General features: G+C 46.2%; 1 protein-coding gene across 4 annotated transcripts; it reads right to left on the bottom strand.

Moving 5' to 3' along the window:
• Positions 1–6,001: 6,001 nt before the first annotated feature.
• Positions 6,002–10,069, bottom strand: LOC147972443 (endonuclease 2-like). Of its 4 annotated transcripts, XR_015603418.1 has the most exons (7): positions 9,450–10,069; positions 9,288–9,357; positions 7,705–7,994; positions 7,502–7,627; positions 7,348–7,403; positions 7,152–7,256; positions 6,007–6,547 (listed from the first exon to the last, which is right to left on the bottom strand). XR_015603418.1 is itself a non-coding variant. In XM_087523067.1 (5 exons), the coding sequence occupies exons 3-4, from the start codon at positions 7,961–7,963 to the stop codon at positions 7,545–7,547; spliced, it is 342 nt and encodes a 113-aa protein (XP_087379193.1). In that variant the 5' UTR covers positions 7,964–7,994; positions 9,288–9,357; positions 9,450–10,069; the 3' UTR covers positions 6,002–7,403; positions 7,502–7,544. The 4 variants fall into 4 exon arrangements, 1 of the variants encoding a protein (XP_087379193.1); XR_015603419.1 differs by lacking the exon at positions 7,152–7,256 and having other exon boundaries at positions 6,003–6,547; XR_015603417.1 differs by having other exon boundaries at positions 6,003–7,256.
• Positions 10,070–14,466: the final 4,397 nt, after the last annotated feature.

The raw sequence follows: 14,466 nt of genomic DNA on the forward strand, positions 1-14,466 counted from the left end.
GGCACCCCCGACAAGCCAGCCAACCACACCAATAGGGGTTGTTGGGTGTTTAAGTAGGCCGGCAAGTTAAATGCCGAAAATAAAGATAAGGGGTCACATAGCGATGACGAGGAGGAGCCCCGGCAGCCGAACACCGGAGGACAGAAGAGGTTCCCCCCACAAGTGCGGACGGTGAACACGATATACGCAACCCACATCCCCAAGAGGGAGCGGAAGCGTGCGCTAAGGGACGTATATGCATTGGAGCCAGTCGCCCCAAAGTTCAACCCATGGTCCTCCTGTCCGATCACCTTCGATCACAGGGACCACCCCACTAGTATCCGTCATGGCGGATTCGCCGCACTGGTCCTAGACCCAATCATTGACGGATTTCACCTCACTCGAGTCCTCGTGGACGGTGGCAGCAGCCTGAACCTGCTTTATCAGGACATAGTGCGCAAAATGGGTATAGACACCTCAAGGATCAAACCCACAAAAACGACCTTCAAAGGCGTCATACCAGGTGTAGAGGCCCATTGCATAGGCTCAGTCACACTGGATGTGGTCTTCGGATCCCCGGATGACTTCCGAAGCGAGGAGTTAATCTTCGATATAGTCCCGTTCCACAGCGGCTATCATGCACTGCTCGGGCGAACCGCATTTGCGAGATTCAATGAGGTACCGCATTATGCATACCTCAAGCTCAAGATGCCAAGACCTCAGGGGGTCATCACAGTCAATGGAAACACAGAGCGCTCTCTCTGCACGAAGGAGCACACTATGGCCCTCGCAGTAGAAGCGCAAAGCAGCCGCTTAAGGAAATCCACCAGTTCGGCGATTCAAGACCCGGACACCTTCAAGCACGCCCGAAGTAATCGGCAACAAGACCGCCTGGCACGTTCCGAGCTCGCATAGCAATGCGGCCCCAACCCCAGCACCAGCCAAACGGCGAAATCCATGCCACGCGTACATAATTATGCATTAAAAATACCATTGGCACAGGGGGGAGGGGGCACGACTATGGCACACCCCAAGACGCGGCTCAACCGCACTAGGGGCTTCCCGTTTTGTTATTTTTCTCTCTTTCAGGAATTTAATCTCTGGAAACCCCGTCCGGCAGTACGGTTGCTAGACACACAATGCAACAACCAAGGAGGCAGAAAGCTACGCCGCACCACGGAACTCCCATGTGGTCTCTGACAACGAGTGAAATACCTGCTTTAAATACCATTCCTTAGCTTGCCCTTGGAGGGGACATGTCAAGTAGTCCTACTTTTTGCTTATCGCACTACTTGTATCATTCGGCTTTACGCACCTTTTTGAATAAACAATGCACAGCACTAGACTATTATCGCATTATCTATTCCTCTTTATATATATATATATGTGTGTGTGTGTGTGTGTGTGTGTGTTCATTCATGACATTCAGCACCCGTACACTCTAGTACGGCCAATACGCCAGGGGCTTAAGCGTACCCCATAATACGGCGTGAGAAGTCCGAACACTTTGACAGTGCGGCACCCCGAACTTATAACATTATATGCATCAGCTCCGAATCATGTCTTGGGTCAATAGTTGGGTTTGCCCGGCTCCCATGTTTTGGTACCTTATGTTCCGCTATATCGGCTAAGGTAGCACTGGGATAACTACTGCGATTGTGCCCCGGTTCAGCTGGGCTAAGCACCTCAGTAGAGAAAGCTAAAATTGACTGTCATGATAAGGCGAGAGACTGGTCGCTGATCGAGAGGTTTCAAGTCCCTAAAGACTTATGCCGCTTAGAGCGAGGAGTCGGCTTTGTCCGGCTTAAGGCGTGTATAGCGCCCCAAATTCGGCCTTCCGAATACTAGGGGCTTCGCCAAAATTTAAAATTATAGAATTTTATGGCTAAGTGAGAATGATAAAGCATTATAGTCCGATTGCCTTGTTCGTTGTGCTGAGCACCTCCCTCAAAGGACCCAAAAATGGGAACAAGAGTGCTCTGGTTTATCCTGAACACCCCACCACTCGTGGCATGGGGGCAGAAGCCGACGACTAGCCATCTCTCAGATTTGATAAACAGCTGAACAGAACGTAATATTTTAAATTCAAACAAGCGTTGCATAGCGCATATGAACAAGTTTTCATAATACAGGATCACATGAGCAAGTTCGTTCAAATATTACATCTTTCGCAAACTCGTCCGCTACAAGACGGGCACCCTTCAGGACCCCCTCATAATACATCTCGGGGTGGCGATGCTCCTTGCCCTGCGGCGGCCCCTCCTTCACCAGCTTCTCGTCGTCCATCTTGGCCCAGTGCACCTTTGCACGGGCAAAAGCCCGGCGTGCACCTTCGATGCAGACGGACCGCTTGATGACTTCCAGCCGTGGGTAGGCATCCACAAGCCGCCTCACCAGGCCGAAGTAGCTGTTGGGAAGGGCTTCGCCAGGCCACATCCGGACTATAAAGCCCTTCATGGCCTGTTCGGCCGCCTTGTGCAGCTCGAACAGTTGCTTCAGCTGGTCGCTCACAGCCATCGGGTGTTCGGTCCCAGTATACTGAGACCAGAACAACTTCTCCGTCGAGCTTCCCTCCTCGGCCTGGTAATATTCCGCGGCATCCGACACGCTGCGGGGAAAATATACGAATGCTCCTGGAGCTCTCCGGACTCGGATAAGTAACAAGTAATTTACTTGCACATGCTTGGTTTGCATATTGAATGCCTTACCCACCGCTATCTTCCTCATCGCTTCAATCTCCTGGAGGGCTTTTTGGGCTTCGGCCTTGGCATTCTTTGCGCTCTCGAGGGCCGCGGCAAGCTCAGACTCTCACCTCTTTGAATCAAGCTCCAAAGCCTTGTGCTTCGTCACGAGAGCCTGGAGCTCTTGCTGCACCTCGCCCACCCGTGCCTCTTGCTTTTCCCGCTCGGTGCGCTCCTTGGACGCTTTGCCGTCGGCCTCGGACAGCGCTTGCTTTAGGGTCGCCACCTCGGTCGTGGCCCCTGGCACATTCATGATGATCCTGTCATTTCGCAACCACATTTTCTTTTATATATATAGACAAGGTATTACTTACCTTTATTCTCCTCGAGCTGCCTCTTGGCAAGGCCGAGCTCTTTCTCGGACCCCTCGAGGTCCTGCTTCAGTGCGGCATCCTCCGCAGTCAGTGCGGCAGAGGTCAGCAGCGAAGCCCGCATACGCATACAGACATACTTATATTAGACTCCTGCATATTTTATTTGATCCTCTATTCGGCTTTTCTTTGTGAACACCAAACAGTGCATCAGGGGCTACTGTCTATGCGGTAATATTTTTCCTATATTTTCAATACTTACCTCAAAGCCTGTTAGAAGGCTCGCACAGGCTTCAGTCAGTCCGCTCTTGGCAGACTAAACCTTCTTGATCACCGCACTCATAATAGTGCGGTGTTCTTCGTCGATGGAAGCGCCTCGAAGCGCTCCCAACAGGTTGTCCGGTGCCTCTGGATGGACAGAGGTTACCGGCACGGGCGTCTTGCCCCTTTTGGAAGGGGGCCGCCTGCCCGAGTCCGGAACCACTAGAGGTTCCGGCGCGGTGTTCGGCTGAGAGCCGAACTTGGAGCCCCCGGGAGTCTTGCTCCCTTTGCTCCTGGACTCCGGAAGGTCGCCTTGAGGCGCCTCCGGGACTATCTCCCCCGGCTCGGTGCTCCTTCAGACAATACCTTGACATTGTCCGTAGGGAAAGGGGAGGAGGTGGTCGGAAGTGGATCGCTATCCATATCCGACGAGTCCAAGGAACCGCCCGACGAGGATACGTCGATACGGGCTTGGGGTGGTCTGCATAATCATATTCGGCGTTAGGAGAAGCAGTGCGACAAAGGTATGCTATGAGTTACTCTGGTATCCGAATACTTACGACTTCGCCAGGGGCTTGGCCCTGAGCAGCCACTCGTCTTCGCCGTCGGCGGCGGTGGTGGAGCAGTCCGGAAGGAGAGTCCTTCCCTTCATGGACCCTTCGGCCTCCCCGGTTGGGGCGGCCTTCCTTTTCTTGTCTCCCCCGGTTGGAGGGGGAGAATCTTCATCTTCCTTCTCCTTGTTTTCACGGGAGGAGGGTGTCTTGGTGTTATCGGACGATGAGTCCGATACCACCTGGCGCCGGGAACTCTTCCGGGTTCCCTTGGCCTTCTTCTTGGTCTTCTCCGGTACCTCATAAGGAGCCGGAGTCAGCATCCCCGTCAGGAGAGCGTCCGCAGTGTCTTCGAGAAGAGGGGTCGGACAGTCAATCTGCTCCGATGCCTCCACCCAGTCCTGTCAAAGGCATGGGAGCTCAGACGCCGCACATGGTTAAGCTATGGGAAATAAATATCCTACCAGATGTACAGAACTTACCAGATTCGTAGGGCGCTTCGCACTTAGCCCGCGGTCCTCGATGAGAGAGGGAGGGACCTCGGCGCCCTTGAACAGCACCCTCCAGATGTCTTTGTGCGTCGTGTCGAAGAGCTCGCTTAGAGTCTGGTGCCAGGCTGGGTTGAACTCCCATAAGTTGAAATCCCGTTGTTGACATGGGAGGGTCCGGCGGAAGAGCATGACCTGGACTATGTTGACAAGCTTAAGTTTCTTGCTTGTCATGTTCCGGATACACTTATGGAGTCCGTCCAGCTCCACCGATGAACACCGGGACAGGCCCTTCTCCTTCTAGGAACTGAGCCGCGAGGGGATTCCGGATCGAAACTCGGGGGCCGCCACCCAGTTGGCGTCGCGCGGCTCGGTGATGTAGAACCACCCCGATTGCCACCTCTTTATGGTCTCCACGGAGGAGCCCTCGAGCCATGCAACGTTGGGCATTTTGCCCACCATGGCTCCACCGCATTCCGCTTGTTGGCCGCCCACCACCTTCGGCTTGATATTGAAGGTCTTCAGCCACAGGCCAAAGTGGGACCGGATGCGGAGGAAAGCCTCGCACACGACGGTGAACGCCGAAATGTTGAGGATGAAATTCGGGGCCAGATCATGAAAGTCCAGCCCGTAGTAGAACATGAGGCCGCGGACGAATGGATGGAGGGGAAACCCCAATCCGCGGACGAAATGGGGGAGGAAAACCACCCTTTCGTGAGGTTCCGGGGTAGGGACGATCTGCCCCACGGCTAGCAACCGGTGCGCAATATCCGCAGCTAAGTATCCGGCTCCACGTAACTTTTTGATGTGCCCCTCTGTGACGGAGGAGGCCATCCACTTGCCTCCCGCTCCGGACATGTTTGGAGAGAGTTGAGGAGGAGGATGCGGACTTGGGCGCTGGAGCTCGAGTGCACGAGAATGGATGAGCAAGGAGGAAGAAGGCGTGGGTAGAAAAAGGTGAGATCTTATCCCTTTATAAGGGCGGACTAAAATATGCACCCCCACTTGCCTGGTAAAACTCGCTTATCTCCCAAGTGCCGTAATTGATGGCGCGGTTGGGTTACCCACGTCCGTATTGATGAGAATCCCGTAATAAGGGGAACACGATCTCTGCTTTGACAAGACGTGTCAAGAAACCGCCTCGCATTATGTGCGGGGGCTGGTTAAAGAAAAACGGTTCAAATAATTACCGGGCCGTGGCGTGATGTCATGCTGCCGAAACGTGTCAGCAGATTAGATTTGTGGTAATATTATTCTCTCTACGGTGGTATGTGGAACTTATTTTGCAGGGTCAGACACTATCCTTGTATTCAAATTCTTCCGTGGTGTATTCGGAGGAGGAACCCGCCTTGCAATGCCGAAGACAACACTGCCACTACAAGAAATATGTCAACTTGTGACCTTGACTATTGGTCACTGAAAGGTCATTGTTTTTCATTTGCGACCTTTTTGTGACCAAAAACAGAAGGTCAAAAGCTGGCGGTCGTAAACTGAAATTAACGACCTTCTCTGTGAGAAGGTCGTAGACGTTTACGACCAAAATATGCCTACTGGTTTGTTTTGGTCACTAGCAACCTCCCCAGGCCACGTAGGCATCCAGCGTGGCAAGCTGATGTGGCACAAGATTCAGCCCGGTCCAATTCGGCGTTCTACATGGGCCTAGCCCAACAATTTGGCCTTTCTATATATATTTTTTCCTATGCTTTTATTAGCTACATGGGCCTGGCCCAAGAATTCGGCCTTTTTATTTTCTAGGCCATGGCCTCTTTTATTTTATTTTTTCCAAAAGACGAGCCCACTAGTGAGATGGGACCCAGTTGTCAGGTTCTAACAAGTGGGTCCCAGTTGTCACTGTTATATTCTTCAGATCTCAATTTTCCAGTAAATAAATAACAATATTTAAATCCGAACAGAGAGAAAACAAAATGCTTCAAACAGAGCACGATTAATCAGGGAAAATATGGTTCACATCACGAATACAATCAGAAAGAGCCAAACTTGGCACATTATTACAATCAAACTTGTTCATCCTGGTAACACAATAAGGATGGTTCATCCTGGTAACACATCATTACAGAAAAATATGGTTCACATCAAGTTTACAATAAAAAAATGTTCACATCAGTAACACAACTATCACAGTATAACTAGCTCCAATGCTTCTCCCAACTTGTTCATCCTGGATCTCATGACAAAACATGAATGAAGGCCAGCATCTGCAAGTTATCAAGAAAAATGGTTAGAACAAGCAAAATGCGACATTTTTACCATTTAAGCATAGAAGAATAGGGTCAACAACATTTCGATCTTTGAAAATGAACTAGGATTTCAATCTTTGAACAGCAAAAAATTGATACAGTAGATCATTTGCGGTTTAAAACAACCCCTAAGGAGAGACATGTTGACACATTCATTTGGCAACATCTGTAGAATTTGAACCTCATAAACATGCAATGTGGAATTTGTATCTCAAAGAAGTATACATACTTATCAGGTTTAATTAGCACATAAACATGCAATGTGGAATTTGTATCTCAAAGAAGTATACATACTTATCAGGTTTAATTAGCACACAAAAGCCAAATGCTAGTAGCTCATGATTAGTACACAAGACAGGATTCAACAAAGTAAACAAGAACGTGGCTACAGTACAAAACTAAGCTCATCACACAGAATAAAATGATATTAAAACTAAGCTCAGCATAAGCATATGAGTTTTTTTGGCACCACCAGATCAAACATAGCAACTCCAATGTGAACAGTTTCAGCATTACTGCTGTATGTTTCCTTGGAATCATACTACACAGAGAAGGGTTCAACCTTAAGTCTGAACTAGCCTTAATGGTGGAGTACAAATTTCCTTCTGTACTAGTGGATGTTGATGGTGTTCCCTTATTTTACAAAGGAGGACCCCACATGCAGTGGCTACATAAACAAGAAGTGTCAGCTTAAGTTGCAACCAGGAACAGAAACACTTGCAAAAATTCGGGCACTTGGGGTTTGGCAGGAGTACTACCTTGTGGATGTCGCCCATGATGTTTGAGAGGAACAAGAGCGCTTCGGTCAGGTTATCTGCAGTATTCCATGCAGAAAAAACATGGCATCTTCAGTACTAATTCAGTCAACCAAAAGAGATGTGCTGAAGTTCGTATGATGTAACTGAACATTACGTTGGCCGAAAGATTTAGAAGATGGTGATGGCGATGATGATCCCTAGGTGAGAAGCTGGGAGGTGTAGTTGTTGATGGCACCAACGACGCAGTGGACCTTGACGCCCTCCTCGTCCTTGCAGTCCCCTAAGACAACACACAAACCATTATGCTACAGTCAGTATCAGTCCAACAAAACAGAGTGTTGGTTAATTGCTACGTACTGTTGTAGTAGTAGCTGCAGACGTTGTCGGGGACGTCCATGAAGTGGAGCGGCACCGAGTAGTAGCACCTGAACCTGACCTTGTAGGCCCAGGAGCAGAGGCTGCTCAGGTTGCCGGCGGCGCCCGACGACAGCAGCTCATTCACTGCCTTCGCCGCTACGTCGCTCAGCCGGCCTTCCAAGGGAGCAGCATGGTGCATCGTGGTGCCTTCATCTGGAGTCGCAAGTCGGAGTTGTGGGCTGCTGCTTTGCTTCCCCATATAGCACACCAGGTTCTCCTAAGATAGCGAACTGAAAACACAAAACATGATTAGGGATTTGGTACATAAGAAAAGGAATTCATGCACGAATGACATATACAACTAAAAAACAATCAGGCATCACATATTATTTGAATTTCATATTAGATGGCTGCACGGTAAGTGTTTCTTCATATAAAATAACTAGAATTAGCACCCAACAGGATCCATTCCATGTGCAGGATCCTTTGTATGTGGTTGCCTTTTTTGTTGCTTTATCACATATTCTGGCAGTAAAAAAAGCACTTCATTGTCTGAATCTAATATTCAACTAGCCCGAACTTGAACAACAGATTGGGCATAGCGTACTAATCAAGGAGAGACCTGGCATGCACTGACCAAGTCTTGCAGCGTTTTTCAACATACACAAATTTCTTTATGTCCAAAGAAGCCCTAAATCATTTCACTTCGTAATTAATTCTTTTTTTGTTGGGAAAAATAAATATTTTGCAGGGCCACTTCTTAACTCTCGTTTCATCAGATGAACTGAGAGTGTCTAAACTTGATGACCATTTTCAGACCTGTCCTTGAACTAAAGCGTATATTTAGTTGGTCTGGAAAAAGACCACGCCCAGATTTTGTAGATACAAAGTACCTCGCCACTATGTTGTGAAGTCACAGGTTGGCGTGGTGTGAGAAGTATGCTATGGCGGCACACGGCACGTGAACCTTCAGTTCACTATTTCAGTTCTCAGTGAGGACATGCCTCTAATGCACTAGACAAAAGATAGGCCGTTGACAAATTCAGCCTGTAATGGCAATCAGCACACACTTCTGCGACCTATTTAGGGAGATAAAAACTCGTTTGCGAACTCTCAGTGTGAGCATCACACAAAATTGTAGGTGAACTACACATTCACGTGTATAAAGAAGAGGAGCCACTGAATTTTAATCATGAACAGTTAAACAAAATTGTAGGTGAACAACACACATAATCATATGAAGTTTCTCTAGTGACTGAAAATTGTATTCTATATGTAGGAAAAAACCAAGGCATTGCAATCATTCTCAATAAGTACACAACAATGTATCCTTACAAAAACATCCTAACATGGATCATGGCTGCTGCCTACCATGGTAAATGCTGGACTCTCTCTAATAGTCTAAATCACGCCAGGAAGGTTACTTTATCATCACTACCTCGCCTACACACTGGAATTGAATTCCACATAGAAGCGTATCACCAGTTCACCGCATCAGATGCAGAACTACACTACATCCACGGATCTCTCACAGATCGGACAAGACAAGCACAAAAGGGGAGAGAGAGAGAGACGAAATTTACCTGTGTACTCTTCCTTGCCGGATACAATCCAGCTCCTCTGGAAGCCCTCGTCGAAGGACTCGTGGAACAACTGCAAAACCCAAGCAAACCGTCACAAATCTCACCCCACAACCCAAAAACGAGTGGCGAAGAATCGGACGCGGCGCCGGAGAGACCAGTTACCGAATCCGACGCGCGGGAGTGGGAGCGGGATGGCGGCGCCGAGGGCGGAGAGGTCGAGGGTGTCGTTGCCGTCGCTCATGGCCGCTGGAGACTCGGGCTCCTTCCTCCTGCGCGGGCGGCTGCGGGGGAAGGCTGGGTGAGAAACCCTAGCGGCGGTGACGCGTTGGATGGGGTTGGGCTGCTGAGACGAGCATGAACTCGTTGCTGGTCCGAGTGCGGGTGCACAATGGGGCACCGGCGGGTGCGCCTGGGCGAGCGCGGGGCGCGGGGTGGCGAAGCGAGAGGCGAGGTTGGAGAGGTGGTACTGGAGGAAGGAGGAGGGGACTGCGATGGATCTGGCCGGCGACAGTGTTCGGAGGGCAAGGGGAGGGGGTCGAGGCCGGCGGCGAGGGCCGGTGGGTGGCGGTGAGGGGAGGGGATGGGAGGGATCTGCGCGGGGGAGAGAGCAGATCACGGTGGGTTTTTTTAGGGGTAGCTCGCGGTGGGTGGGAGGAAGGACAATGAGGAGCCCGATGAGGAGAAGGTCGGGGCGGCGGCGCGTCGAGATCCAGAGGGAGGGAGTGGGTTGGGGGCGGCGGCGCGTCGAGATCCAGAGGGAGGGAGAGGGTGAGAGCGCTAGGGTTCACTGTGCATGGAGAGAGAGAGGAGTGGTGTGCGGTGGGTTTTTTTAGGGGTAGATCGCGCTGGGTGGGTGAGAGGGTGAGCTGCGGGCCGTTGGATCCCGGAGCATCCGACGGTGATTTATCCGCGATCCGCGTGAGAGGCCCCTGGACCAATCAGAACGCAGTATACAGATATGATATTTTGACCATTTAAATTGGTCGTAATCGACTAAAAGTAAGGTGCTAAATCATGTTAACTACTTTATTAATTATGACCTGAATTTTTTTTAAAAAAATCTCATCATGTCAGCAAATTTGACTAGAGTTGTAAGGAATAATCACAAATTGAAATAAGACAAATATTTTTTAAAAAAGTTATGAGAAATGAGTTTTTTAAATCATTTTTTATTTTTCGAGTGTCCAAAATGAGTTCTTTTGTGAAGGACCTATAATATATTTGTTGCAAAATTGGACCAAATTAATTTTCTAAAATACTAGAACATATTTATTGCACAATTCACCAAATGGTTGGGTGTAAAAAGTTTTGATCCACCTCTCGTGAAAAAGACAAATTTCCGTCGATTCAGCTGGAAGCGGGTCAAATTTGAAATGTAGCTACCTCGTAGTTTGCTCTTTATTTTTTCCAAAAATCATTTCTAGGTACATAAGTATCTATTTAATCAGAGAAACACCAAAAAAATTCCAAGATTCAACCACTGGCTAGGAACGGCCATTCCCGCCGTTTTGACCGCATTTTGAAACGGGCATAAGAAATTCAAAAAATTCAAAAAAAAATTGGAAACCTTCGCATTGTGTCTTTATATGTGGCCAAGTTCACAGGAAAAATAACAAACTTGTAATACGGCAATTATTTTAAAAAAGTGTTTTCAGAAACGAGCTATCACGTATGGAGATCAATGGCTTTTCAAGCCAAATGATCAATCTTATGGCCACATTCATGGCATAGTTTGTTCAAATGATCTCATATTATGCACAAGGGTGCATATTGGAATGGCAAACAATGTTGCCTAAGGAACTTTTCATTTTCTTTGGACGAAAAAACCATTTTCCATTTTTCGAGTGCCCAAAAGGAGGTTTTTTTGTGAAGGACCTATAATATATTTGTTGCAAAATTGTACCAAATCAATTTTCTAAAATACTAGGACATATTTAATGCACAATTGACCAAATGGTTGGGTGTAAAAGGTTTTTATCCACCTCTCGTGAAAAAGACAAATTTCTGCCGATTCAGCAGGAAGTGGGTCAAATTTGAATTGCAGCTGCCTCATAGTTTGCTCTTTATTTTTTTTCAAAAAATCATTTCTAGATACATAAGTATGTATTTAATCAGAGAAATATCAAAAATTTTCCAAGATTCAACCACTAGCTAGGAACGGTCAAACCCACCGTTTTGACCGCATTTTGAGACGGACATAAAAAATTCAAAAAATACCAAAAAATTGGGAAACCTTCGCATTGTGTCATTATATGTGACCAAGTTTCCAAGAAAAATAATAAACTTGTAATACGGCAATTATTTTAAAAAAGTGTTCTCAGAAATGAGTTATCATGCGTGAAGATTCATGGCTTTCAAGCCAAATGATCAATCTTATGGCCACATTCATGGCATAGTTTGTTCAAATGATCTCATATTATGAACAACGGTGCATATTGGAATGGCAAACAATGTTGCCTAAGGGACTTTTTATTTTCTTTGGACGGAAAATTCATTTTCCATTTTCCGAGTGCCCGAATTGAGTTCTTTTTGTGAAGGACCTACCATATATTTGTTGCAAAATTGGACCAAATCAATTTTCTAAAATACTAGGCCATATTTGATTCAAAATTGACCAAATGGTTGGGTGTCAAAAGCCTTGATCCACCTCTGTTGAAAAAGACAAATTATCGCCGATTTAGTAGGAAGCGGGTCAAATTTGAACTGTAGCTGCCTCATAGTTTGCTCTTTATTTTTTCAAAAAATCATTTCTAGATACAGAAGTATCTATTTAATTAGAGAAACATCAAAAGTTTTCCAAGATTCAACCACTATCTAGTAACGGTCAAACCTGCCGTTTTGACCGCATTTTGAAACGGGCATAAAAAATTCAAAAAAATCAAAAATTTGGGAAACCTTCGCATTGTGTCATTATATGTGACCAAGTTTCCAGGAAAAATTATAAACTTGTAATACGACAATTATTTTAAAAAAGTGTTCTCAGAAATGAGCTATCATGCGTGAAGATTCATGGCTTCCAAGCCAAATGATCAATCTTATGGCCACATTCATGGCATAGTTTGTTCAAATGATCTCATATTATGCACAAGGGTGCATACTGGAATGGAAAACAATGTTGCCTACGGGACTTTTTATTTTCTTTGCACGGAAAATTCATTTTCCATTTTCCGAGTGCCCGAATTGAGTTCTTTTTGTGAAGGACCTACCATATATTTGTTGCAAAATTGGACCAAATCATTTTTATAAAATATTAGGCCATATTTAATGCATAATTGACAAAATGGTTTGGTGTCAAAAGTTTTGATCCACCACTTGTGAAAAAGACAAATTTATGCGGATTCAACAGGAAGCGGGTCAATTTTGAACTGCATCTACCTTATTGTTTGCTCTTTATTTTTTCCAAAAATCATTTCTAGTTACATAAGTATCTATTTAATCATAAATACATGGTTTGGTGGCGATACGTCGAGGTTTGGATGTGGCCCAGGGCCCCAACTCCAAAGCGCGTAAACTCGCATGCCCGCCGCGTGGTCAACGCGTGACCTTGGCGTTGTCATGCGTTCTAGGAGGCCTAGGCATGTATAGTGGGTTGGGCACTCCCCAGGTAGGTGCTAGGAAGAAAATTACAACAGAAGAATCTCACGAGGAGACTAGCCTATGCTCAAAGATGAATTAGCAGCCAAGTGTTTGATTAGCGGTACGGAAAATGCACATGGCCAATGCGTGTGAGTTTTGGCTAAGGATGATCATCTACTAAGGAGAATGTCTTCACAAATTTTTATCTCAAAAGGAGGATCCTAGGTGGTACTTGCTTTGCAAAGTACCACGCTGGATAAAAATATGAATGTTGAAGTTGGGCTCAAAATAATGAATGGATTGAGCTGAAATTTGGTGGAGGATGGTTATTTGGGAATAGGAAATCATTGTAGAAAATTGATACCATTTGGACATGCCAAAGTAGTACTTACTTCACAATGCTCTTCTATGGACAGAAACTTGGGAAAACTAGTGAGAGATATTGGATGAATGAAATGAGCTCAAAATTGGTGTAGGTAAGTTACATAGGTTTGGTCATGTGCTGGTAAATGTTCAGATCATTTGGGTAAGCCTAGCTAGTACTTACTTCACAAAGCTTCCCTCGAGGTAGAAACTTTGGAAATTTCCTGAGAAAGATTTACTAGGAAAATTGAGCTTAATATTATCATGTGGCAATGATTTGGGTATGGAAGAGTGCCCAAAAAGTTTGAGGGTAATAGGAGGGGTCTAGATAACACTTGCTTTGCAACGTGCCAATCTGGCCATAAAATATAAATTGAACCTGGGCTCACATAGATGATTTGACTGAGCTGCAATTTGGAGGAGGGTGATAATTTGGGCATAGGAAGTAACTGTATAAATTTCATGTCATTTTGATATATAAAAAAGGTACTTCCTTCACAATGATTCTAGGTGGACAAAAACTTTGGAAATTTGCCAAGGAAGATTTGCTAGGCAAATGGAGCTGAATTTTGTCATGCGGTAATGATTTGGATAGGAAATAGTGCCCAAAAATTCCGAGGGCAATCAAGAATATAAAAATAGCACTTCCTTCATAAAGTGTTGTTGTGAACAGAATAGGAAAATGAATATTGTTGAATTAGTTTTGAACTAGGAAAGGAAGGATTTTTACATATTTGATGAAGATATGACCCAAAGAATTTATGAGATTTTTTTGGGAATTTTGGGAATGATAGAAATATAGGTTGCTTCACAACCTAGGGCAAAAATTGACACATGGACATGACACATAGGCAAAACTGATGAGGTGGAGCCAAGTCATACCAATCCACCACAATTTACAAGGTTATGACCATCTATATTGGTCATGATCAGCTAGAAATAAGGCAGCGGACTAGTGTTGTCTGCTTTATGACCATTTCGTGTAAGGAAATTACGACCTTTCTGACAAAAATGGTCGCAATGGTTTAGGGTTTGGAGCCCCCCGAATAGCTTTTGACCAATTGGTCTCAAATGGTCATAGAACTATGACCAATTCTTCCAGGGTCATTGGCAGAAGGTCACTAGTTGACATATTTCTTGTAGTGTGCGCACCGGACTCATCGTCATTGAAACCTGGTTCAGGGGCTACTGAGGGAGTTCTGGATTAGAGGGTCTCCGAACAGCCGGACTATATCCTTTG

Source organism: Triticum urartu, chromosome 5A (assembly GCF_056163025.1).
Source record: "Triticum urartu cultivar PI428250 chromosome 5A, HENAU_Tu73, whole genome shotgun sequence".
Taxonomy (NCBI): Eukaryota; Viridiplantae; Streptophyta; class Magnoliopsida; order Poales; family Poaceae; genus Triticum; species Triticum urartu.